The sequence below is a fragment of the Podarcis vaucheri genome (genome assembly GCF_965113315.1).
Source record: "Podarcis vaucheri genome assembly, chromosome: 9".
NCBI lineage: Eukaryota > Metazoa > Chordata > Lepidosauria > Squamata > Lacertidae > Podarcis > Podarcis vaucheri.
The window spans coordinates 4525346-4552130 of NC_138767.1; the positions used below are offsets into that span (position 1 = coordinate 4525346).

Consider the following 26785-nt stretch of genomic DNA (forward strand, 5'->3'; position numbering starts at 1 on the left):
GCTGGGCAGGGAAAGCGGAAGAAAGTTTCGTGCAGGCTTTGTGATGCCAAATCATTTCTCTCCTAAGACTGTGAATCTGGCCCCATCCTGTTATTCTGACACCAGGGGAAAATGGCAATATGATTCAATATTCTGCTTTGATTTAAAGTAGGTTTGTAGATGTTTCTACAAACTGTTTTAGTTGTTAGAGACCTTTCCCTCCCCCAAGCAGTGCATAAATTTCATGAAATAAGTAAAAAAAAGAAATGAAAATCAAAATCCCTCATTTAGCCTCTGTGCCAGCCAGTGCTGGATTTATGTATAAGTTAAACAAGATATAGCTTACGGCCCCACTCCCTTGGCCCCCCCCCAAAAAATTTTTTTTACAGAAAACAACAATCTGGATTTACATTTCCAAAATATAAGATAAAAAACAAATAAAATAAAACCTACACACAGCAACAGTGTTTTGTGTAGGCTCCCATGATGTAAGTAATGGGCCCTGCTTGCTAGCCTGCTCTGTAAAATATCACTGGTTTGCTCATTGCTATATCAATTACTTTGATAAAATACATATTTTGTTATGTGCAAATGGCTTTCGATTCCTGTTAGGTCCGTCAATTACCGTATAGCATATATTCAGCACAAAAAGACAGTGACAATTTGTTGTTGACAAAGGACAGCTGGACATATAAAGGGCCCCATTACCTTCAGTAGCTTAGGGCCTCATCAAACCTAAATCCAGCCCTGGTGACTGCTTTAAACTTTTCTTACAAAGAAAAACTGCTGCCTGTCACCACTCAACTAACCATTGCCCAGGGATGGAGTCTAACTGGGTTTCCCCCCTTGATACCTGGTTTAAGAAGGTCTTGTTTCTTGTGATATCTAGAAAACTCACTCATCCTTTACAAGCTTCCAAGAGAGAAGCCAAAGCTACAGACAGTGAGGCTATTTGGCAGTCATTCATGACTTATGTCAAAAGACAAACTTGTGGATGGCAATTTTCTGCACCGTATGATTTTTAGCTGGAACTGATTGTATTCCAGGACTTAATATTGACCGCTATCTTCTCCTTCCGTTAAATCATTATTTCTTTTATTTATTTCATAAAATGTATACTCCACTTGACTGTAAAAAAAGAAAAGAGAGCCCTCTTTACAAAAAATATAAAAACTATAAAAAAATTACAACTCTACTTTAAAACTTACAAAAAGTCGAAACACTAAAACAAATTAGCTTTCTAAGCATCTGGGTAGGATTGTCAAAACAAGAATGGTTTTAGCAGGAGATGAAACGAGGGGCAAGGTAGAGGCTTGTCAACCTGGGAACGTAGCCCAGATAGGAGAAGGAAAACTCTGAATCTAAACGTCCATTTATACCCTCGAGGCTATAAATATTTGTGAGAAAGGCTTTGGGAGTAAACCCCGAGGAAAAATCTGTGCCCACTGCCTTGTGGGATATCTTCAGGAGAAGAAAAGGCTAAGTGAGCCCTACAGAAGGGCAGATCCTGAAGCTGAGGCTCCAAGACTTTGGCCACCTCATGAGAAGAGAAGACTCCCTGGAAAAGACCCTGATGTTGGGAAAGATGGAGGGCCCAAGGAGAAGGGGACGACAGAGGACGAGATGGTGGGACAGTGTCCTCGAAGCTACCAGCATGAGTCTGACCAAACTGCGGGAGGCAGTGGAAGACAGGAGTGCCTGGCGTGATCTGGGCCATGGGGTCATGAAGAATCGGACACGACTAAACAACAAAACAACAATGAGCCCTACAGAAATCTGGAGCGGAGTCCCTAAGGTTGGATGGTCCCTTGTACGCCTCCTACCAGTGATTCCTGCAGCTAAACTGTTGCCAAACATCTTGCTCTACTTTTTCTTTGGACTCCATCAGTGTGGCCAAGAGAGGGGTCTTGCCATCTGGGCAGCCCAGGACCTCCACCCACACTGCCCAGGCTGGTGCCATTTTGGATCTGCAAATGCAGCTGCAAAGAATACAGTGAAGGCACCAGCTTGATATCAACAGGCACGGAGTTCCAAAGTCCCTTAGCTACCACGCTCAGTGATTGGGTTCTTACAAATGTGGAACAGGAATCACGTGGCATTTCGCCAACTGAAGGCGAAACTCGTAGGTAAACTCGCCCCAGCTTATTAAGAGCTTTATATACTAACATCTTGAACCTGACCCGGTGGCAGATTGGCAACCAAGGCAGATTTCTGAGCACCAGTCATGAACTTAAGGACTAGCTGCATGATTTATCTCTCTCCATTTCTCCACTCTGCATCATTTTCTAAGTCGTGAACCATATGATGCCAAACAGGCAAGCCATGGTTCATATCTGTGTCTCTCAAATATTTGTATTGCTATATGTAATATTTTTTTTATTTAAAAACCTCCCTCTGTTTGACTGATTCTAATATTGATTGTGTATTACTTTTCTATTGAACAGGTTTTTATTACATAAGCATGCTTTTATGTTCCACAGGTTAATTTTGAAAAGTGGTGTCAAACGTTACCTTCCCGCCTTGCGGCATCCTTTAACACAGGGACGACTAACCCTTTATATTGGCACTAGGCTTTACATTCAGAGAGAGCCTAGGAAGCAGGATTATACCAGGTAAAACCATTAGTCCATGCTTCTTGTGTTTCCTTTGAGTAGTCTAGGGGTCAGCAAGGTTTACCAGCCATGGGCCGGATCACTCCCCTAGAGATAATCCGTGGGCATGCGCCTGCGCATGTCCGTGGTGCCGGAAATTGCACCTCCACATGCCCAGAAGCCAAAAATTACACCTGCACAGAAGCACAGTTTTCGGCATCTGGACATGTGCAGACATGATTTCTAGCGCTGCTCGACAAGGCGCAGCGCACAGGGGACTCGCTGAGTGCGTGGCTCGGTTCAGGGGCAGCTCATGGGCTGGCAAAACGGTCTTCGTGGGCCACATCTGGCCCATGGGCCACATGTTGCCGACCCCTGGAGTAGTCCAACCACATTTGGAGGTGTCAGGGGTTCAGGAGCAGAGACGCAGAGAAGGGAGGAAGCAGAGAGCGAGGGGGAGGAATCCGAAGGGAAAATGAGTGATGATGACGACCCGAGATCTCCAAGCCTAAGCAGTGAGTCAGAGGACTCCCAAAAGGGAGCCCCAGTGAGCAGAGCAAGGGGGGGATCCGGGGGGACACCCCAGGAGGAAGGGAACAGAGGAGATTCAGAGAGCAGCAGCTGGAAGTCGGGACCCACGCTCATAACTGAGGGCGGCAGCAGCTGGAAGTCGGGACCCACGCTCAAGACTGAGAGCAGCAGGGAGGAAGGTAGCCAGGCATCGGGTTCCGGAGGCTGTCAGCAGGAGGGAGGGCACGAGTCAGGGGTGGTCACGCCCTCCTCAGAGAGCGAGGCAACGGTTAAGAGGAAAGTAGAGAGTTGGGCGCGCGCGCCAAGTTCAAATGCAGCGGAAGCTGGAGCAGTAAGCAGCCCGGAGAGTGAGCCAGGTCCTAAAGCCCGCCGCAAGGAGGCAGAAGGATCAGGGGGGTCAGCGTCAGAGGAGAGTAGAAGGGAGGAGGCCCAGGGGGGCAGAAGGACCCAGAGACGTAGGGAGAGGCGAAGGAGGTGGAGCAAGGCTAGGGTATTAAGCTGGTGTGCAAGAGGCGGGGACTCAGACGGGTCTTCGCCGACCTAGGGCAGAAGGTGTAGAGCTGCACGCTGCAGTTCGGAAATGAAACCTGTAACTTAATAAAGACTCTTATAAAGTGAACGCTGGCGGACTTGGTCCTATGTGAGCTGGGACTGGGTGGCAGCTCTGACAGTAAGACCCGTCTCTTAAAAGCTTCGGACACCTGATATCTCGCAGCGGAGAGAGAGGCAGCTGGAGGAGGGGATCGGTGTTTGGGAGCAAGCTCACGACGGTTAGCAGAGATGACGGAAGCAGAGAAAGTTGCAGCGCTGCAACAGGCAGTTACCCAATTGAACGCGGAGGTAATGGCATCCAAGAAGAGGGAGGAGGATGCGGCAGCCGCCTACAGAGATCTCCACGCCAGGTTTGAAGCATGGGTTAAACACGGGCAGCCAGGACCCAGACCGGAGGGGGTTGGGTTGGCACGGAGAGCAGGAGGGCTTGTGGCTCACTTCGATGGGAATTTACAACAGTACCCCAATTTTCGAGCAGACGTAATGTGCGCACTGCAACTGCTGGCAAAAGACTTTAGAGATGAGGAAGAGAAAGTGGGGTTCATACTATCCCATTTGCATGGGGATGCTAAAGCGTGGCTACGCAATTTGTGGAGGGATAAAGATCCGGCGCTTCAGAATGCAGATGCCTTTATCAAAGCGATGGATGCGTGTTTTTTGTCTACTATTGATGTGGATCTTGCCCGACGGGAGATTCATGGACTGAAACAAGGGAGGGCAAGCGTCCGGCAGTACCACGCCCGCTTTTTTGCGCTGGTCAGTGCCTTAGAGTGGGACCGGGATTCGCCCCCTGTCAGAGACCTGTTCTGGGAGGGTCTAAGCTCAGCGGTCAAGGATGAAATTGCAAGGGGGGAGAGGCCCCGAAGCACGCAGGAGGTGGTCCAAAGGGCGCTGACTGTGGGGGTGAGGCTGGAAGAACGTCCCTGGTGCAGAGATGAAGGACGTGGAGGGCGCGAAGCAGCGAGAAGTTTCTCTTTCGTTCCAAGAGAAGCAGCGCGTGCGCAATCCACACCTCCGCCAGGAGGGGGAGGGGAACCGATGGAGGTTGGAGGTGCAAGGGCTCAGTCAGCAGCCAGAGCCCAAGCACCGACAGCAGTGAAAGCGAAGCCTCCTAGAGGGAACAGGAAGTGTTACATCTGCGAGGATCCAGGCCATTTGGCGAAAGAGTGTCCCCGGAGGCTCCACAAGCACACTGCAGCCTCAGCAATGGTGACTGCAGCAACGCAGCAAGGAGAACCACAGCAGGGAAACGACGATGTCTGGCTGGAGACAGAGGCACTGGGGCCCAGCCAGACGCATCAGTGAAGCAGTCCCCAGCGATCTTGCAACCCACGGACCCCCTCCCACCCAAACCAGTAGTGCAGCTCACAGCATCTCTCCAGCTACCCGATGGCGTCACTATCGAAGTGCCGCTTTCTGTGGATTCTGGAAGCAACGCAGACTTTATAGCGCAGGATTTTGTGGAGCAGCACGCTATACAGCTACTGCCTGCCACTCTGCCCCTGCAAGTCGTCACAGTGGATGGCAGAGAGTTGCTAGGGGGGCAGGTGGTGAAGCAAACGCCACCGATGGTGATGCGCCTTGGCAACCACAGGGAAGTCATCAGTTTTAATGTCACCCAACTGTCGGACACGCCCATTGTGTTGGGCATGAGTTGGCTGGACAGGCACAGTCCGACACTGGCTTGGTACCAGAGACAGCTGATCTTCGGCTCCTCTTATTGCGCAGAACACTGCATCCTGCCCAGACAAGAGGGAGAGGAGGAGGAATCACAACTGCAGTTGGGAACGTTGCAAGCAGTCCCCCACAAATACGCAGACTTTCTGGAGGTCTTCTGCGAGAAAGAGGCTGACAAGCTACCACCGCACAGGCAATATGACTGCAAGATTGACCTCCTACCAGGGGCGACGCTGCCGAAAGGGAAGCTGTATTCCATGTCTGAGGACGAATTACAGGAACTCAAACAGTTCATAGATCACAATTTGCAGCGCGGTTTCATCCGGGAGTCCAGGGCAGTAGGGGGCAGTCCTGTTTTCTTCGTGAAGAAGAAGGACACGCCCCAGAAAAGACTGGTGGTGGATTTTCGCCTCTTAAACAAGATGACCAAGCCTTCTGATTTCCCCATGCCCAGGATTGACGACCTGCTAGCGACGGTGCGCAAGGGACGCGTGTTCACCAAGTTGGACCTGCGAGGTGCGTACAATCTCATCCGCATGAGGGAGGGCGATGAGTGGAAGACAGCCATGTTCACGCCTCTGGGCACCTACGAATACAGAGTGATGCCGTTTGGATTGCAAAACGGTTCTCACTGTTTCCAAGCTTTCATGCATCATGTGTTGGCGGGACTCCTTTACAAGAAGTGCGTCTGCTTTCTGGATGACATCCTGATATTCTCCGACTCGCAGCAAGCCCATGACCAAGATGTTCGGGAGGTGCTGAAGCGGCTGCAGCAGCATAGACTGTACGCCAAACTGGAGAAGTGCCAGTTCGACACGACGGAGGTGGATTTCTTGGGTTACAAGTTGTCGGACAAGGGGCTAGCCATGGACAGCGCCAAGGTTCGTGCGGTGTTGGATTGGAAGAGCCCGCGCAATCGGAAGGAGGTCCAGCGGTTTGTCGGCTTCGCCAACTTCTATCGCAAGTTTATCAAGGGGTTCGCGATGCAGACGGCGGCCATTACGGACACGCTAAGCTCCAAGAAAAAGAAATTCATCTGGACGGAGCAGGCGGAGCAGTCCTTTCAGGCACTCAAGCGTCTCTTCGCGTCGGAAGAGCAACTGCTGCATATCGACCCCAGCAAACCGATGCGGGTAGAGACAGACGCGTCCGATAGAGCAGTGGGAGCTGTCCTGCTGCAAAGGGACCCACAGGGGGTCTGGAGGCCGGGAGCGTTCTACTCCAGAAAGCTCAGCAAGTCGGAGCAGAACTACACCATCTGGGACAGGGAGTTGCTGGCCATTCATGCAGCTTTCAAGGCGTGGAGGCACTTCCTGATCGGCGCCAAGCACACGGTGCAGGTCTGCACGGATCACAAGAATCTGGAGCACTGGCGCACGGCTCAGTTCCTGAACCAGAGGCAGATACGTTGGGCGGAGTTCTTTGCTGACTTCAATTTCCGAATAGAGTACGTCCCAGGCGACACCAACGTCATGGCGGATGCACTGTCCCGCAAACCGCAATACCTCGAAGAGGCGACGCCAGCGGCAGCCATGCACATCTTCGCGCCAACAGCGTGGGCGTGCGCTTCAGCCACAGTAGACCTGGATGCGGTGCGGCGGGCGTTGCAGGACGACTCCTTCGCGCGGGCGAAGATGGCAGAGGTGCACAAGGGCACGGCGACGGGCGACGAGTTCCAGATACGAGACGGCTTGCTCTTACGTAAAGGGGCCATCTACGTGCCGGGAGACGAACTTCGCGCCAAGGTACTGCAGCAGCTGCACGACGCACCCACGGCCGGGCACTTTGGCACGGAAAAAACGGTGGAATTAGTCGCAAGGGACTTTTGGTGGCCCAGACTGAGAGGGGAAGTCGCGGACTACGTTGCGAGGTGCGACACCTGCCAGAGGGCCAAACCGGTGCACAAACCACCGGCGGGACTGCTGGAACCGCTGCAAACGCCGTTTGAACCGTGGGAGAGAGTGGCCCTGGACTTTGTTACGGATCTACCCAGCTCGAGAGGCAAGACAGCTGTACTAGTGGTGGTGGACTTGTTCACCAAGATGGCACATTTCATTCCGTGTGCGAAGGTGGCCACGGCGGAACAAACCGCCAAACTGTTCATAGATCACGTGTTCAAAGTGCATGGTCTGCCGCGGTCTATCCTGTCCGACCGCGGGCGCCAGTTCGTCTCGAATTTCTGGCAGAAGCTGATGAGTTTTCTAAATGTCAAGGTCGATCTGGCATCAGCAAGACACCCGCAGACCAACGGGCAAGCAGAGAGGGTCAATGCCATCATGCAGCAGTACCTGAGATGCTATGCCAATCAACAACCTGCGACCTGGGTGGATTACCTGCCGCTCGCCGAGTTCGCTTACAACAACACGAAGCACGTGTCCACAGGGGTGACGCCGTTCTTCGCCAACAATGGGAGGAATCCCAGAACCTTCCCGGGACGGGAGAGAGTGGGGGACGGAGAACCACAGACGGCGGACGCGTTCGCGTCAGAGTTGCAGGCGGTACACGATCAACTCAGACGGCAGCTGGAGCTAGCTAAGCACGCCTACAAGGTGCAAGCTGACAAGCACAGGCGGGTTGGTGAAGAGATCCAAGTGGGAGACTGGGTCTGGTTGGCAGCCCACGCAGTGCCGACCAGGTCACTAGCCAAGAAGAAGTTGGGGCACAAGCAAATTGGTCCGTACCAAGTCGAAGCACAGATCAACCCGGTAGCCTTCCGACTGGCGCTGCCGGAGGGTTCCAGAATGCATCCGGTGTTCCACAGGTCGGTGCTCACTCCCTACAAGGCACCTCACAGATTCCAGGAGCCAGGGACGGCACCGAGTCCGTTCCGGGAGCGGACGGAGACGCGAGGGGTGACGCAACAAGACCCCATCAACGAGGTCACGGAGATTTTGGACTCCAGATGGGGAGAAGAGGGAGTCGAATACCTCCTAGCCAGAGAGGGCACCCGGGCCAGCGCCAATAGCTGGGTGCCAGACTACGCTTTGGAGGAACCCCTGCTCAAGGACGAGTTTCATGCCCTTTTCCCACACAGACCCATGCCAGCGAGCTTCTTCGACGACTGGCTGTTCACGCCCACACTTTCTTCCAGCACGTTCCATGGATTCGACTCGGACGGGGAACCCGCACTGAGCACCCGTTCCCCAGAAGGATCGCCGGCGGGTTCGGCGTCAGACACCTCGTATTGGTGGGACGATCGACCGGAGGAGCAATGGCGCCGGAAGTGGCTGGAGATGCCAGGTCGAGCGACCGACGCAGAGACTGACATGGACGTGTTCGGGGAGGACCTTGGGTTCGAGCACGGCGGTACAGAGATGGAAGCGGAACAGGTCAACGTCGGCGACCGCGAGGAGGAAGACTCGGAGGTCTTCAGTTGGCGGCCAACCACGGGGAGCGAACTGTATCCGGCATTCCCTCCCGTGATGATGGAGCACCCAGCACCCACACCTGAAAGCGGGGAGGGGGGAAGGGGGGGCTTCGAGGGGGGGATGGATGTCAGGGGTTCAGGAGCAGAGACGCAGAGAAGGGAGGAAGCAGAGAGCGAGGGGGAGGAATCCGAAGGGAAAATGAGTGATGATGACGACCCGAGATCTCCAAGCCTAAGCAGTGAGTCAGAGGACTCCCAAAAGGGAGCCCCAGTGAGCAGAGCAAGGGGGGGATCCGGGGGGACACCCCAGGAGGAAGGGAACAGAGGAGATTCAGAGAGCAGCAGCTGGAAGTCGGGACCCACGCTCATAACTGAGGGCGGCAGCAGCTGGAAGTCGGGACCCACGCTCAAGACTGAGAGCAGCAGGGAGGAAGGTAGCCAGGCATCGGGTTCCGGAGGCTGTCAGCAGGAGGGAGGGCACGAGTCAGGGGTGGTCACGCCCTCCTCAGAGAGCGAGGCAACGGTTAAGAGGAAAGTAGAGAGTTGGGCGCGCGCGCCAAGTTCAAATGCAGCGGAAGCTGGAGCAGTAAGCAGCCCGGAGAGTGAGCCAGGTCCTAAAGCCCGCCGCAAGGAGGCAGAAGGATCAGGGGGGTCAGCGTCAGAGGAGAGTAGAAGGGAGGAGGCCCAGGGGGGCAGAAGGACCCAGAGACGTAGGGAGAGGCGAAGGAGGTGGAGCAAGGCTAGGGTATTAAGCTGGTGTGCAAGAGGCGGGGACTCAGACGGGTCTTCGCCGACCTAGGGCAGAAGGTGTAGAGCTGCACGCTGCAGTTCGGAAATGAAACCTGTAACTTAATAAAGACTCTTATAAAGTGAACGCTGGCGGACTTGGTCCTATGTGAGCTGGGACTGGGTGGCAGCTCTGACAGGAGGGCACATCATCTGGGTTGGGAACGGCTGGAAGGGACAATCTTGGGCTGACTGGGCAAATCTGGTGCAAAGCAACTTCTGCTATTACTCTGTGTCTGCGCCCCCTCCTTCCACCCTTCCTCTTTCCTTCTGCCAGGAGCGAGCCAGCAGTAAATGACATCATGCCAGTTGGAGCTAACTCTTTTTTAGTACAATCAGGATCTGCACAGGAGTGCAGCAACTCATCTTCAGAAGGTCTGGCAGCCATGAGTCAGTTGCTGAGACTGAAGGTCTCCCCATGGCCATCTAAGTCTCCAGGGTTCCCCCCAAGCAATCTGAGACTGTGCCTGTGTGCAGCCAATCTCTCTTTCGCCCTTTTCATGCCTCTTCTGGTTCTGGGAGACCGGGGGTGGGTTGGGTTGGGGATCTGGTCGCAGCAGGAGGGGGAAATACCTGTGACTCTTCATCAGCCTGACTCATCTCTGCTTCTTGACCTGTCTCCTCCTCCTCCTCTACCTCTGATTCTGGGCTGCTCTCTGCCACAGACTCTCCCTGCTCACTAAGCCCTGTTACCTCTTCAGCTTCTGACACCTCCTCTTCCCAGTCCTCTCCCTCTGACCACTCACTGTCGTCCCACCACCTTTCCCCAGGCTCTGAGCCTTCTTCCCTTGGTGGCCCCCCAACAGTTTCTTCCCACCACTCTTCTGCATCCAACCAGTCCAGGACTCCTCCCTCCCCACTTCCCTTCCTGTGTTTAAACCTCTGCCTTCCTCAATGATACTTCCATTTTTCTCTGCTGCTATTGGCAAAATCAGAAGACGGGGTGAAGGAAGACGGATCAGGCCCGTGGGCCTCAGGTTCAAAACACCCCCCCCCCATTTTAGCAGACCCTGTGACACCACAGAAACCATCACTCACTGTTGTTTGCGGCTCAGCTCCTGCTCCTTCTGCACCAGGTCTTGCTTGAGGGAGGCCAGCATCTCCACACTGACGTCCACCTGGCGGGACAGCTCCACAGCCCTCTCTTCCAGCTCCTGCTTCTCCCGGCTGAGCCGGATGCTCTCCTGCTTGGCCTTCTCCAGCTCCGAGCTCTTGCGGTCCAGCTCCACCTGGAGCCGGCCGACTTGAGAGGCGATCTTCTGCTCCACTTCCTCGGTCAGCTTCTCCAGCCGCTTGTCCACCTCCAGCTTCTCAAAGGCCCGGATCTTGAGGCGGGTCAGGCCTTCCTCGTAGGCCGCATCGACGGCAGCCACCGCGGCGGCCGCGGCGGCGGGAGGCGTGGTGGCCGAGGTCATGGCCTTGCGGGTGAAGATCTCAGTCAGGGGGATCTCGATCTCGTGGACGTAGCGGGACGCGACGGGCGAGGATGTCGGGTCCAGCTCCTCGGTGGTGGCAGTGGCGATGAGGTCGCAGGTGAAGCGCTGTTCCTTGCCCTGGAAGGAGGTGCTCTCAAAGATGTCCCGGCGGGCTGCGGGCGTCAGGAGGGTGGTGTCGGACGCCAGGGGGAAAACGGTGGCATCGCAGATGCTGTTGGTTTTGGAGAGGACATAGAGGGTCTCGTAGGTGTGGTTGTACTCCAGGTGAGCCCTCAGGGAGGACAGGCTCCGGAATCGCTTGTGTTCCCCGCAACGCGGACAGCGGTAGGGCAGGTCCAGCGAGGCCATCCCTCAGCCCGAGCCACGCTCCTGGCCACGCAGCCCTCCTCCGCAGGAATCCAGCTGCCGGGCCCCTGTCATGGTGCAGACATGCGGGTAGCAGGAGGAGCGGGGCAGGAGGAGCAGTGGGGAAGGGGGCGCGGTGGGGCGGGAGGCCAGTTCCACAAGGTCATTGCTGGTTAGGGGCAGGCTGGCAAAGGCGTGGAGGGCGAGAATCCCAGAGGGTGACCCAGAGAGGCCGCAGGAGGTCTGGTCAGCATCGGGCACAGCGGGCAGTACTGGAAGAGAGAAGAAAGTCAGCATTTCCTGGGAATCGGGGGCCTTGTTCCCTGCCCTGAGTCTCCTGAGACTGCCCTCTCCTGTCCTTGCCAGCTGTGAATCTATGGTTGTCAGGGAATGGTCTGAAGACGAGGACTGGGGAATGCATTCTATGACAGCTTCTCTCCAATGGAGAGCTGGAGGGGGGAGAGTCACCCCCCCTGTCCACAGCATGTTCAGAAAGAGAGAGACAGAGCCGAACAGCTTAGGGAGGAGTTTCTCAGTTTTGATATAGTGACAACAGAACCAGAATGGAGGGGGCAGCTAGTCGAGACGTCTCTTGAGATCGTGGGGAACACCCCCCTCACCCAGGACTCAGAGGTCCAAACGTATCAGAGAGCAAAGGAGTCAAAGGGAGGAGGAACTTCCCATTGGCGCTGAAAAAGGTTGCAGAAACCGGAAGGAGGATTAGACAAGCCAACTGCCCTCCATGCGGAGAGCTGTGTATTTGTGCTCACAACGTGATGCTATATTAAAAGGACTAGAAATCTATCAACTGCTTGTTAATTCTTATCTGTGAAGTTACCGAAGGGAGTGGAGGACTCTCCATGCCTGACAGTGGTGGATCTTGGGAAGATCAGGGGAGTTTGCTGGATGAGACCCATGGTAGGGTTGCCATACGTCTGGAATTTCCCTGACATAGTCAGGATTCGACCGTCAGATACAGTCTCTGGGTGGAAATTGCTGAAATGTCTGGAAAAATCCGGACAGATGGCAACCCATGTCGGAAGTGTAGATTTTGGCAAATCCCACCCCCCACCCCCACAGATTTTCGCTTTTTGAAATACGGCAGCCCTAGCCAATGGCCCACCTAGACGGGCAGTCTCTTCTCACTGTGGCCCACAAAGGAAAACCGTCAAACACGGCCTGAGAACATGAGAAACACCCTCCTGTCCTGCGGTTCCCAGAAACATTGCTGCCTCTGTGGCGTTCGCACGGAGCCCCCGGTTGTCTCATGGACTATTGACCCGTACACCACTAATCCGCTGCCACCAACCAGGTCCTCCCCGGTAAATCACTTAGTCTCAGTCAGGTCCTCAAGTTAACAAAGAAGAGTGTATTTTATTGCAGACACAAACAAACTTTAACTGCATTCCAAACGTTGTTACTCTTTACCTTCTTAGTCTTATTCTAAACGGCCTCGGTCCAGTATACCTGAAGGAGCGTCTCCACCCCCATTGTTCTACCCGGACGCTGAGATCCAGCGCTGAGGGCCTTCTGGCGGTTCCCTCACTGCGAGAAGCAAAGCTGCAGGGAACCAGGCAGAGGGCCTTCTCGGCGGTGGCACCTGCCCTGCGGAACGGGCAAACGCCACAGCCTCCGACAGCAACGGCAGGGCGTATCCCTCCTGACTAGTAAGCATTAATAGCCTTCTCTCCTTCCACGACTGTGTCTAATTTTCTTTGAAGCCATCTAGGTTAGTGGCCATCTCTGCCTCTTGTGGCAGGGAGTTCCATAGAGTAACTCTGGAACTGGCTAGCTGGACAAATCTGGAAGATTCTTTTTCTCTCCCTTTCTGGTCTTCCCAATCTTCCGTTCAGTTCTTGCGAATTACTTTTAAGACCTTACGAATGTTCGCCTGTGCCCTAGTGCAAATTTCTCCTAATCTACACGTTTTTGTACGCTGATTTGCCTAACCTTCACATTTCCGCCATGCTTTCTCCATGTATAACACGCATTATACGACGTTTCCACAAATGCATGCAATGTGAGAATGCTTTCCCCCAACATTTTTGGTTGGAGAGCAGCGTGACAAAATTCAGGGAAGTGCTCTTTCGAAAGAATGCCTGGGTTGTCTGTTTGCATATCGCTTCCCAACGTGAGAATGAGGCAGGTCCCCATGAAAACCACGAACTGAAACAAATTTCTCCTCCATCCTTAACTGGGGAAAAGCAGAACGGAAAGAGCTCCCTGCTTAAAACCACAATGCAATTACTGCAAAGCCAAAGCAGTAAACACAAGAGCCTGCCTCTCTCAAGTCGCGTACAGTGAGGCCAGATCTTCTCCCTGTTGCTGTCAAAGTAAGCAGGATTATCTGTGCTGACCTGTGAGCTGAGGTACCTGACGGGAATGGCAAAGAGGCAGTGTGAGAGACGAGGGAAGGATGCCAAGCGAAAGCTGCAAGCCCTTTGCTTCCCAGATCTCAGACAGCTGAGCTGGCCTCCGTCACAAGGTAAGCATGTCAACCATACAGCGCGGATCAATCATTATTCATGCCTGTTTGTTTTTCAATATCCCTGGAAGTAGCAGGCAAGCTCCGCTGGACATAAGAATAGCCTGCAGGGTCAGGCAAATGTCCTAGGACCCACGAACCTACGGGACCGCCTCTCCTGGTATGCCCCACGGAGGACCTTAAGGTCCACAAATAACAACACTTTGGAGGTCCCGAGCCTCAAGGAGGTTAGATTGGTCTCAACTAGGGCCAGGGCCTTTTCAGTACTGGCCCCGTCTTGGTGGAATGCTCTGTCACAAGAGACCAGGGTCCTGCGGGATTGGACATCTTTCCGCAGGGCCTGCAAGACAGAGCTGTTCCGCCTGGCCTTTGCTTTGGACTCAGTCTGACCCTTATGTTTCCCTCCCCTTATGGTCTTGATTTATCAGCTACTTTAAAATGAGGCTGCATTTTAAATTGCATTTTAACCTGTATTTTAAATTGGTTCCCCCCCCCCTTTTCCCCCTATTATGTTTGTACTGTGATTTTATTGGTGTTAGCCGCCCTGAGCCCGGCTCTGGCCAGGGAGGGCGGGGTATAAATTATTATTATTATTATTGTTGTTGTTGTTGTTGTTGTTGTTGTTGTTATGTCCAGCATCCTGTTCTCACAGTGGCTGCCCAGATGCCCATGATGTCGGAAAAAAGCACAAGAGCATCTCTCCCTTCCTGAGGTTTCCAGCAGCTGAAATTGAGAAGGGTTGTGGAGGCAGAACAGAATCACCCTAGCTAGTAGCCATCAATACCCCCCATGAATTTGTCTAGGTGGCCATCTTGTAGCAGTGAGTTCCGTAGTTCAACTGCGCTGCGCTTCCTTGTATCTGTCCCGAATCTTCCAACATTCAGGAATCCTGTTGCAGGCAGTGGGGTGTGTAGTCTGAGCTTCAGCCCCACAGTGCAATGGAGGTCCCCCCCCATCTTACTGCCCACCCCCAAGGCTCAGCCTAGCCCTGAGTGGTGGGATGGAGTGCAATTCATCATGACTGGGGCAACAAACTGCCAAACCCTTTTCTGCCCTGCCCATAGCCCTCCTGTTGACAGGCCCCGGATCAATGAAAGCCAGGGGTCAGCAAACTTTTTCAACAGGGGGCCGCTCCACTGCCCCTCAGACCTCATGGGGGGCCGGACTATATTTTTTTTGGGGGGGGGGGAATGAACGAATTCCTATGCCCTACAAATAACCCAGAGATGCATTTTAAATAAAAGCACATATTCTACTATTCTACTCATGTAAAAACATGCTGATTCCCAGACTGTCCGTGGGCCGGATTGAGAAGGCGATTGGGCCGGATCTGGCCCCCGGGCCTTAGTTTGCCTACCCATGATGAAAACCATTTGCATTTCATTCCTCTCTCTATCTTGCAAGGTGGATTTGAAGCACAAACTTGGCTTTATTTTAAAAAATTCCACCCTTGTTTCCCTTAGTTTATCCACAAGCGAGTCAGGTTTTCAAACTGGCTTCCTGAAATATGCCGTTCGCGGGTTTGCTTTCCTTTAAAAAAAGGAAAGAAAAAACAGGCAACCCTGTCATCCGCTATTTCAATACTTAATCACCGTTTTAATTATGCTGCAAGGTCTTCCCACCCACTTAAGGAAACCGCAAAGCTTTGAGCCATTGATAGTTAAAGAAGCGATGGACTGCAAAAGCTCTGTTATAAATTAAGTGATCTGTTTATTGGACTTAAAAAAGAACAGCTCCATTTTAGGGCTGAAAACAACCCATAAAACCCCAAGGAAAGGCAAGAAAAATTCCAGCTACCAATATTACATCCATCAGGATATAACCAGCAAATCCGGCAGTATAGCTTATATAATTGAATGCAAAAAAAATCAGGATGTTATATCCTGTAGTCAGGTAAAACTACAACCAACCTACACATGTGTTGCAGAGACCAAGGGTGGGGTTTTTTGACAAAATCTGGAGCAACACTTTAATTCTGGGCGCTGCAACTTGTTGGATGCATCAGCAAGAGCCACAGCGATGGCAAGAGATCCAACAATGTCAGCAAAAAGAGCGAATTCCTGGGTAAAATGTGCCTGACAAAAACACACTGTATGACCTCAGCCGGGAGGGCAGTACGAGCAGGACACAAGAAGACCCACAGGATCAGGCCAGTGGTCCATCTAGTCTAGTATTCTGTTCTCACAGAGGCCAAGCAGATGCCTGTTGAAGACCAGCAAGCAGGATTCGAACACAAGAGTAGCCAAACCCCTGTGTTGCAAAGAGAACGTCAACAATGTCTAGGCAACAATAACAATATTTTTTTGATACAGATAGGTAGCCGTGTTGGTCTGCCATAGTCAAAATAAAAAAAATTCCTTCCAGTAGCACCTTAAAGACCAACTAAGTTAGTTCTTGGTATGAGCTTTCGTGTGCATGCACACTTCTTCAGATACACTGAAACAGAAGTTGCCAGATCCTTCTATATAGTGAGAAGGTGGGGAGGGGTATTACTCAGAAGGGTGGTGGGAATGGGAGATTGGCAGATAGCTGAGATGAGCCTGTTGACGACTCTTAACGACTGATATAGGTCTTACAGGAAACGGCAAGGGGTGAGAAGGTGAAAAATGGCTTAGTCATGTATAGTGAGATAAGAATCCAATGTCTTTGTTCAGACCAGGTGTCTCCATGGTTTTAAGTTTGGTAATGAGTTGCAATTCAGCAGCTTCTCTTTCCATAGACATACGTAATAGACAATCTTTATAGAAGCTGGGTTTATATGTTTCTCAAAAGATATTGTTAGTAGCAGTGACTACATTATTACAGGAGCACTGTTCCACAGCATTTGATATTTTCATTCATTCGAAATAAGATGGGGGCATGTACTCTTTTTCATTTCTGTTTGTATTATAGTTTATAATTTTTGTAAAGTGATATGCGCATGCAGGTAAATTTTATTTTCAGTTTATGAAGCATTCTATATCCTCCCACCACGCTGACCAAGAATTCTACGAAACAGTAGTCAATATCCAGAATCACTGTTCAGTGTTGGACATCGTATTTGCTGAATACACAAAGCTTCACAGCTTGTCTTTCATCATACAAAGTCTGGTTCCTCGCTTCATTTAAAGATTTTCAGAGACTTTGAGTCGAAAGATTTCAGATTGTACTTGTTACGGTTTGAAGGAATTCTATAAAGATTGCCTATTACAAATGTACATGGTCATCGTGTTGCCTAGACATTGTTGATGCTCCCACTGTGGAGGCAGAACATAGACATGGCTAGTAGTCATCAACAGCCCTCTCCTCCTCCATGAATTTGTCTATTCCTCTTTTAAAGCCACCCAAGTTGGTACCATCACTGCCTCCAGTGGCAGGGAGTTCCGTAGTTTAACTGTGCGCTGTCTGAAGAAGAACTTCCTTATATCTGTCCTGTCTCTCCTGGCACTCAGCATCCTTGAATGTCCGTGAGATCTAATGTTGCGACTCTCCTTCCTTGGAGGTTTTTAAGCTGAGGTTAGATGGCCGTCTGTCATGGATGCTTTAGCTGAGATTCCTGCATTGCAGGGGGTTGAGCTAGATGACCGTTGGGGTCCCTTCCAACCCTCCCCACCGAGGACCTTAAGGTCCATAAATAGCAACACCCTAGAGGTCCCGGGCCCTAAGGAAGTCAGATTAGCCTCAACCAGAGCCAGGGCCTTTTCAACACTGGCCCCGGCCTGGTGGAACACTCTGTCTCACGAGACCAGGGCCCTGCGGGATCTGATTTCTTTCCACAGGGCCTGTGAGACAGAGTTGATCCGCCTGTCCTTTGGCTTGGAATCAATTTGATTCCCTGCCCCTCTTTCCTTTTTCCTTTCTCCTGCTGTGATGTTTCAATGTTTTAATGTTGTATTTTAATCTTGTTTTTTAAGTTGTATTTCAATCAACTTGTTTTTTATTATTGGTTGTTAGCCGCCCTGAGCCCGGTCTTGGCTGGGGAACGGGGTATAAATAAATTTATTATTATTATTATTATTATTATTATTATTATTATTATTATTATTATTATTATTATTACAATTCTATGGGGGAGAAAAACTTTTGTTCCTCCACCTCCTCTACATCCTGCACAATTTTACACACCTCTATCGAGCCTTCCCCCATCAATTGCCTTTCCCCAAGGTAGGGATGTGTATTCATTTTAGTATTATGGAGGAGTATATCCTTGATTCTCCACTTATTGGAGAGGGAAAGGTGTAGGATTGGGGCAGAATCAATCCTTATGGCTGCTAATCACCATGCAGAGCCTTCCAAAAAAACCCAAAGCGCTCGAAATCCTTCACTTCTTCCCATTTGCAGCAACCATTAGTTTCGCTAATGTGCATTTCTGCGTTCAAAACGTGGCCTGGGAGCTACTTCTCAGACCGCAAACCCCAAAGGCCTTCTGCAAACAAACCTTTAACTGGTCTCCAAGCTAAAACACGAGCAGGGAAGATGGGCTTCTCCAACAAGGGAACTCGTCAAGGAATAATAATGATCTGTTAACATCCAAACTATGGATTCCCTTGGATGTTTTTCTATTATATTGGGTCGGCGACCTCAGGCCTGTGGACAAACTGTGTCCCCACCCCCAGACCCATCTATCAGGCCCTTGGGGCTATCACAGCCATCACTGCCCCAGCCCCAGACCCTCCTCCTGGCCTGGCTGGAAAAACCCACAAAATGCAGAAGTGCCTCTGGCTTACCTGGAGGATAGAGGTGTGTTCTGTAGGTATAAAGCTTTCAGAATGAAAATTTCCTTGCACCACGCTGAATTTTCTACCGATAAGAAATACATCAGAAAACACAGCTAGGATTGGCCTTGGTATCACTGGAGGCTCTCGCTCTCATTTTGAAAAGGTATTGATCCATATTCCGCAAATAATAAAAATGTAGATGCTATACTACGCTGCACTGAAATGTTTGGTTGTCCTTGAATCTCGTCACCACTGTTGCCGCCCTCTCCTGCCCCACCACACCCTTTGAGAACCACTGGTCTGGGTCAGAGCTTTCCAAACTTTTCATGTTGGCGACGGGCATTTTAGACGTGCATCATTTTGCGACGCAGTAATTCAGTTTTACTAGCAAACCGGAGGTTTAAGCCGGCCCCTTTTCAGTCCTGGGAAGAGCACAGGTTTGTGCAATAAACCTACATACACTCTCAGGGGCGAACGAAGGCATTGTGACACCCAGGGTGAGGCATCACTATGTGCAGCGCATGTGTGGCATCGCTACACACACCACATGTGCCGTACGTAGCGACACTGCACATGCACTGTACATAGCGGTTTGCCACTGGCACCAGGATCCTCTGCTCGCGGCTGCAGCCGCGAACGGAGGACCCTCCACATGCGGCGATGGCGCGATAGCTGCTCGCGCCGCCGCGAGCCCCCGTGGGTTCCTTCTTGTCACCCTCACAGACATGGCACCCGAGGCGCACTGCTCTCCGCCCCCTCCCCGTTGCGACGCCACTGTACACACTGCTGCTGACACACTAACGTGTCACAACACACAGTTTGGAAAGCTCTTGTCTAGGTCAATACTGTATGTAGCGGCCCAGCCCAGTGGGTCCTCCGAATTCCCTTGGATTACAGTCAATGTAGCCAAGAGAATGGGTGGTCTTCCAAGAGATGGAAGGATCTCATGGTTGTGGGTTCGAGCCCCGCAATGGGCAAAAGATTCCTGCATTGCAGGGAATTGGACTATGAGGCCCTTGTGGTCCCTTCCAACTTGACAGTTCTATGATTTTATGATTTGGCCCTGGGCACGGGGTTCCTAACCACTGTCATCAAACCTTGGAAGTCCCAGGGATGCGGAGGTTTAGCTGATATAAGCTGAACTTGCTGCTCCAGAAGGTAGGACCCGAACCAATGGATTCAAACAGTGTTTTTTCTGGGGGGATGCAGGGGTACACGTACCCCTAAACATTTTGTGAATCTAACAGGAGAAGAAACTAAAAAAATTAAAATTGTTAGTTTCTTCTGTAGCATGCTACCCCCGATGGCAGCCTCATTTCCTGTCATGGTGTTCCCTGAGTCTCAGATGGAAGCGGGCGTTTAATATGTGAAGTAGGAGTTGTAATCTAGTATGGTGATAGGTCAGATTCATTTGTTACCACCTTTGATGGCGGCTTCCTTTCCTTTCCCGGTGTTTCCCGAGTCTCAGATGGAAGCAAGCGTGTAATGTGTGAAGCAGGAATTGGAATGTGGATGTGCGGTGTTTTACTGATGAAAGTCTGGCCTCGTTGAGGGGCAGTATTTTAATATGAGTGTTGTTGTTGTTTAGTCGTTTAGTCGTGTCCGACTCTTCGTGACCCCCTGGACCAGAGCACGCCAGGCACTCCTGTCTTCCACTGCCTCCCGCAGTTTGGTCAAACTCATGCTGGTGGCTTCGAGAACACTGTCCAACCATCTCGTCCTCTGTCATCCCCTTCTCCTTGTGCCCTCCATCTTTCCCAACACCAGTGTCTTTTCCAGGGAGTCTTCTCTTCTCATGAGGTTGCCAAAGTATTGGAGCCTCAGCTTCAGGATCTGCCCTTCCAGTGAGCACTCAGGGCTGATTTCCTTCAGAATGGAGAGGTTTGATCTTCTTGCAGTCCATGGGACTCTCAAGAGTCTCCTCCAGCACCAGAATTCAAAAGCATCAATTCTTCGGCGATCAGCCTTCTTTATGGTCCAGCTCTCACTTCCATAGTAAAATGACTAACTGTTTGAAAGGACGACATCTGGTGACGGACACCAACAGCAATCAGAGAAATCAGGAAGATGTTAGCACACACAACCTCATGCTAATATGGAAGATACTGTGAGCTGTCAGCTGTGTAATATGAGGTAATGAATGTTCCTTGTACTTTTGTCCATTTACTGTATTTATTTCCCCTGATTTGAACTATAAAATGGTGATTTTCTTGAGTCAAAATTAAAGAGGTAAAGGGACCCCTGACCATTGGTCGTGGCTGACTCTGGGGTTGCGGAACTCAACTCACTTTACTGGCTGGGGGAGCCAGCGTACAGCTTCCGGGTCATGTGGCCAGCATGACTAAGCCGCTTCTGGTGAACCAGAGCAGCGCACGTAAACACCATTTACCTTTCTGCCAGAGCGGTACCTATTTATCTTCTTGCAATTTGACGTGCTTTTGAACTGCTAGGTTGGCAGGAGCAGGGACCGAGCAACGGGCACTCACCCCGTCATGGGGATTCGAACCGCTGACCTTCTGATCGGCAAGCCCTAGGCTCTGTGGTTTAACCCACAGCGCCACCCGCGTCCTGAGTACCCCTAAACATTTTTTAATGGGAAAAAAGCACTGGATTCAAATGACAAGGAAGGAGATTCTGACTCAACATCAGGAAGGACTTTAGGAGACTATTAGCTTCTGAAGGTGGTGGAGCACTGGGCTGAGGGCAATGTGTGAAGTTCCAAACACCTGGAAGGGTGCAAAATTGAGAGGACCCATAATAGAGACGATCGATCGACTGGAACGTGTCCAGAGGAGGGCAACCAAAATGGTCAAAGGCCTGGAAACGATGCCTTATGAGGAACGGCTAAGGGAGCTGGGCATGTTTAGCCTGGAAAAGAGGAGGTTAAGGGGTGATATGATAGCCATGTTCAAATATATAAAAGGATGTCACATAGAGGAGGGAGAAAGGTTGTTTTCTGCTGCTCCAGAGAAGCGGACACGGAGCAATGGATCCAAACTACAAGAAAGAAGATTCCACCTAAACATTAGGAAGAACTTCCTGACAGTAAGAGCTGTTTGACAGTGGAATTTGCTGCCAAGGAGTGTGGTGGAGTCTCCTACTTTGGAGGTCTTTAAGCAGAGGCTTGACAGCCATATGTCAGGAGTGCTCTCATGGTGTTTCCTGTTTGGCAGGGGGTTGGACTCGATGGCCCTTGTGGTCTCTTCCAACTCTATGATTCTATGATTCTATGATTTGGGGATGCCTAATTTTCTCCTTATAAAGGGTGCCATATTATGAAAGGTTATCAAAGTCTGCTAGATGGGCAACTGTCAAGGAATCTTTAGCTGTGATTCCTGTATTGCGAGTGTTGCCTTAGATGATCCTTGGGGGGAATCCTTTCAACTCGACAATTCAATGGTACTCTAAACCGACTGGCATTCACCCTCCAAGATCTCAGGCCTCGTGGAGATTCTAGGGCAGGGGTAGCCAACATTGTGCCCCACCCTGGTCATATTTGCACTGCAGCACCCATCCTAGGTAGGGTTCTGCTGGGAGTTGTAGTTCAGCGGCGACCGGAGGGGGGGGCCCACCACCCTGTTCTAGGAAATCACACACCAGACCTGCTGCATGCACCCCGGTCCTGAGCGATGGGGACCCAATTGCCCACGGGTACGGAGGAAGCGCTAAATTGTTATGCCTGGAAGAAGACGACAGGTGAAAAGGGTTGTCATGGAAATGTGAACGGCACATAGAGACAAGAAAGCGGAAGGTGGGAAGAAAACCTGGGATTTTGCTCCCTGGCAAGAAAACAAGAGTCTGCCTTGATTATTCATAGAATCATCGACTTGTAGAGTTGGAAGGGACCATGAGGGTCATCTAGTCCAACCCCCTGCCAAGCAGAGTTTGGACGGCCACCTGCCATGTACAATCCAGTTGAGATTAATGCATTCCTGGGGGTTGGTCTACATGACCCTCGGGGTCCCTGCCAACTCTGAAGTTCTGTGATTCCTGCGTGGATCAGGACCTGAGAGATCGCGAAGCTCTCTGGGTGACCTCTCAGCCTAACCTACCTCACAGGGTCGTTGTGTGAGGACTGGAGAACCATGTAGGCTGCCTTGACCTCCTTGGAGGAAAAGGTTGGATATAAATTAATTCTCCCTTCTGACTGGTAGTTTTCTCAAGGGGCTTCTAGCAGAGAAGGGTCTCTCCTCCCACTTGATCCTTTTTTGCTGGGGAAATTGGGGTCAGAATGGGCTTGGGGGTCTCCTGCTGGTCTTGACCTTTAAAGCCCTTTGTGGCTTAGGGCAATATTCCATCCTCCAGGATAATGCAAGCAAGCCTCCCCGACCTGCTGTCCTCCGGGTAGCCGGGATGGTTGGGGCCGATGAGAATTATAGTCCAAAACATATGGAGGGCACCAGGTTGAAGAATGCTGAATTATATAAGACCAAGATGATGAAGGACCTGGGAACCAAGCCTTATAAGGAACAGCTGAGGGAGCTGTGTGTGTTTAACTTGAAAAGGAGGAGACTGAAAGGAGATATGCTAGCCATCTTCAAATATGTTAAGGGCTGTCACATGGCGGATGAAGCAGGCTTGTTTTTCCTGCTCCAGAGAGTAGGACTCGAACCCAAGGCTTCAAGCTACAAGACAGGAGATTGCGACTAAACATCAGGAAGAAATTTCTGCTGGCAAGAGTTATTTGGCAGTGGAACAGATTCCCTAAGAAGGTGATGGACTCTTCCCTCATTGGAGGCTTTTAAGCAAAGGTTGGGTGGCCATCTGTCATGGATGCTTCAGTTGAGATCCCCGCATTGCAGGGAGTTGGACTAGATGACCCCCAGGGTCCCTTCCAACTCTACAAGCCCTTTGTGGCTTAGGGCCCTCATATTTACAGGACTGCCTCTCCTGGTCTGCTCCGCAGAGGACTTTAAGGTCCATGAATAACCATAGTTTAGAGGTCCCGGGCCCTAAGGAAGTCAGACTATCCTCCACCAGGGACAGGGCCTTCTCAGTGGTGGCTCCGACCTGGTGGAATGCTCTGTCCCATGAGACCAGGGCCCTGCAGGATTTAACCTCCTTCCGCAGGGCCTGTAAGACAGAGCTATTCCGCCTGGCCTTTAATTTGAATTCAGCCTGATCTTTTATTTCCCTTCCCTTCTCTCCCCCTCCCCTTTTATGAAGATCACTCGCTCTGAGACCCCACAGCTAATTCTCCCCTGGCCTCCTCGCCGGCCCAAGTAGGAACAATTCAGCCAGCTAGCCCTGGGGATTATCTAATGCTTATTTCCCCTAAACTGATTTTTGAATTTTATTGTTGTTCATGTTTTTATAATATGTTTTATGCTGTTTTTACAATTACGTAAATGCTTTAAATTTATTGTTAGCCGCCCTGAGCCCGGTTTTTGAACCAGGAAGGGTGGGGTATAAATACAATTATTATTATTATTAGGCGGGCACTGGGTCATTGCTGCAAACCATGCTGAGTCTGACCATCAGTCTCATTGGTCGCAGTGAGAGTGGCAGCGTTTGTCGTGCAATTTTTCTCATTGCAGTCAATGGAGCTAAAATTAAAGTAGGGGAGGTGCTGTAGCACTCAGTGGTAGAGTGGGGGCTTTGCATGCAGCTAGTCCTGAGCTGAGCGAGGTCATTCGAACCTCCAGCTAACAGGATGTCATGTAATAATAATAATAATAATAATAATTCATACCCCACCCTCCCTGGCCAAAGCCGGGCTCAGGGCAGCTAACATCAATAAAATTTCAATAAAAACATAATAAAGAATAGAAAGAAAAAGAAAAAGAAACAATTTAAAATACAGGTTAAAATGCAATTTAAAATACAGCCTCATTTTAAAAGTCAAAACCATAAGGGGAGGGAAACATAAGGGTCAGACTGAGTCTAAACCAAAGGCCAGGCGGAACAGCTCTGTCTTGCAGGCCCTGCGGAAAGATGTCAAGTCCCCCAGGGCCTTGGTCTCTTGCGACAGAGCGTTCCACCAAGTCGGGGCCAGTACTGAAAAGGCCCTGGCTGTGGAAGCAGAGCTCTGGAAAGACCTCACCGTCAGCTGGAGCATGAAAACGTAATGCGAACCTGCTGGATCAGGCCAATGGCCCATCTAGGCCAGCATCCTGTTCTCACTGTGGCCAACCAGAGGCCTGTGGGAAACTCACAAGCAGGATTCGAACACAGGAGCAACTCTGCCCTCCTGCGGTTTCCTGCAGCTGGTATTCAGAAGCATTGCTAGCACCGACTGTGGAGGCAGAGCTGAGCCACTGTGTCTAGTAGCCTCTGATAGCCCTCTCCTCTCCCATAATTTCATCTAATCCTCTTTTAAAGCCATCAGACCCTATCTGCCCGCAGACTGTCTCGCCAGAGTGGTGCATGCTCTGGTTATCTCCTGCTTGGACTACTGCAATGCTCTCTGCGTGGGGATACCTTTGAAGGTGACCCGGAAACTACAACTAATCCAGAATGCAGCAGCCAGATTGGTGACTGGGAACAGCCGCCGAGACCATATAACACCGGTCTTGAAAGACCTACATTGGCTCCCAGTACGTTTCCGAGCACAATTCAAAGTGTTGGTGTTGACCTTTAAAGCCCTAAATGGCCTCGGTCCAATGTACCTGAAGGAGCGTCTCCACCCCCATCGTTCAGCCCGGACACTGAGGTCCAGCACCGAGGGCCTTCTGGCGGTTCCCTCACTGCGAGAAGCCAAATTACAGGGAACCAGGCAGAGGGCCTTCTCGGTAGTGGCACCCACCCTGTGGAACGCCCTCCCACCAGATGTCAAAGAGAACAACAACTACCAGGCTTTTAGAAGACATCTGAAGGCAGCCCTGTTTAGGGAAGCTTTTAATGTTTGACGCATTACTGTATTTTAATCTTTTGTTGAAAACCGCACAGAGTGGCTGGGGAAACCCAGCCAGATGGGCGGGGTATAAATAAGAAATTATTATTATTATTATTATTATTATTATTATTATTATTATTATTATTATTATTATTATCATCATCATTGCCCCTTGTGGCAGGGAGTTCCATAGTCTAACTATGCAAGGTGTGAAGGACTTTCCTTCATCTGCCCTGAATCTTCCGGCATTGAGTTTCACTGGATGTCTACGAGTTCTAGAGCGGAGAAACCCTGGTTGTATGGCGCAATTACTCTGAATTAATATACGGAGACTTCATAAATGTTTATTTGCATGCCGAGTGTGCCCTACATTCACGTATTTGTGATCTGACGGCTGATTTTTCAATGCTGGCGTGTTTGATGCCAGCATGCTCATTTGAAATGTTGAAAGATCTTTGCAAATATGAGCTGTCTCTTTTACGAAGGCCTGGTGGACGTTTGCCTCGTGTTTGCTTTAACAGAATGATGGGCCCAGTGGTCCTCGGTCAGAGAAAACAATTCCTTCTGGGCACCAGCGAGAGAGTTTTAGCCAGCAACACTTACTGTGGAAGATAAGAAAGAGGAGGAAGGTCTGCCTTGGCACAGAATTGTAGAGTTGGAAGGGACCCTGAGGGTCATCTAATCCAACCCCCTGCAATGCGGGAACCTCAGCTCAAGCATCCAGGACAGAGGGCCATCTAACCTCTGCTTAAAAACCTCCATGGAAGGAGACTCCGCCTCCCACCGAAGGAGACCTTTCCACTGTCAATAATAATAACAACAATTTATTATTTCTACCCCACCCATCTGGCTGGTTTTCCCCAGCCACCCCGGGCAGCTTCTAACAACTCTTCCTGTCAGAAAGTTTCCCCGGTGTTTAATCAGAATGGCCGTCCTTGTAACCTGAAGCCATGGGTTCGAGTCCTATCCTCCAGAGCAGGAGAAAACAAACTTGCTCCCTCTTCCATGTAACAGCCCTGGAGATATTTGAAGATGGCTCTCATATCTCCTCTCTGTCTCCTCTTCTCCAGGCTAAACATACCCAGCTCCTTCAACCACTCCTCATAAGGCTTAGTTTCCAGACCCTTGATCATTTTGGTTGCCCTCCTCTGGACACGTTCCAGCTTACATTATCAACATCCTTACGTTGTGGTGCCCAGAACTGGACACAGGACTCCAGGTGTGGCCTGGCCAAGGCAGAACAGAGTGGGACTATTCCTTCCCTTGATCTGGACACTAGACTTCTGTTGATGCAGCCCAGAACATCATTAGGGTTTTTTGCTGCTGCATCACACTGTTGATTCATTTTAAGCCTGTGCCCCCCCGAGACCTCTAGATCAGGTGTCAGCAAACTTACCGCGCCTCGGGCCGGTGTCTCCAGCGCCGATCATGCAGTGGGCCACAGGTTGGGGAGTGCATGCCCATACGCATGCACACACGCTATTTCCGGCGCACTGCCAGGTCG

At 51.0% G+C, this 26785-nt stretch overlaps 1 protein-coding gene across 1 annotated transcript in view; it reads right to left on the bottom strand.

Annotated features, from left to right (window-relative positions):
* The window catches only part of FBXO41 (F-box protein 41), an 86254-nt gene that overhangs the window by 54539 nt on the left and 4930 nt on the right, over positions 1-26785 (bottom strand). The window contains exon 2 of the mRNA XM_082236405.1: positions 10522-11536. Coding sequence (XP_082092531.1) covers positions 10522-11267 — 746 coding nt within the window. The 5' untranslated portion in view covers positions 11268-11536. The remainder of the gene's footprint in view (positions 1-10521; positions 11537-26785) is intronic.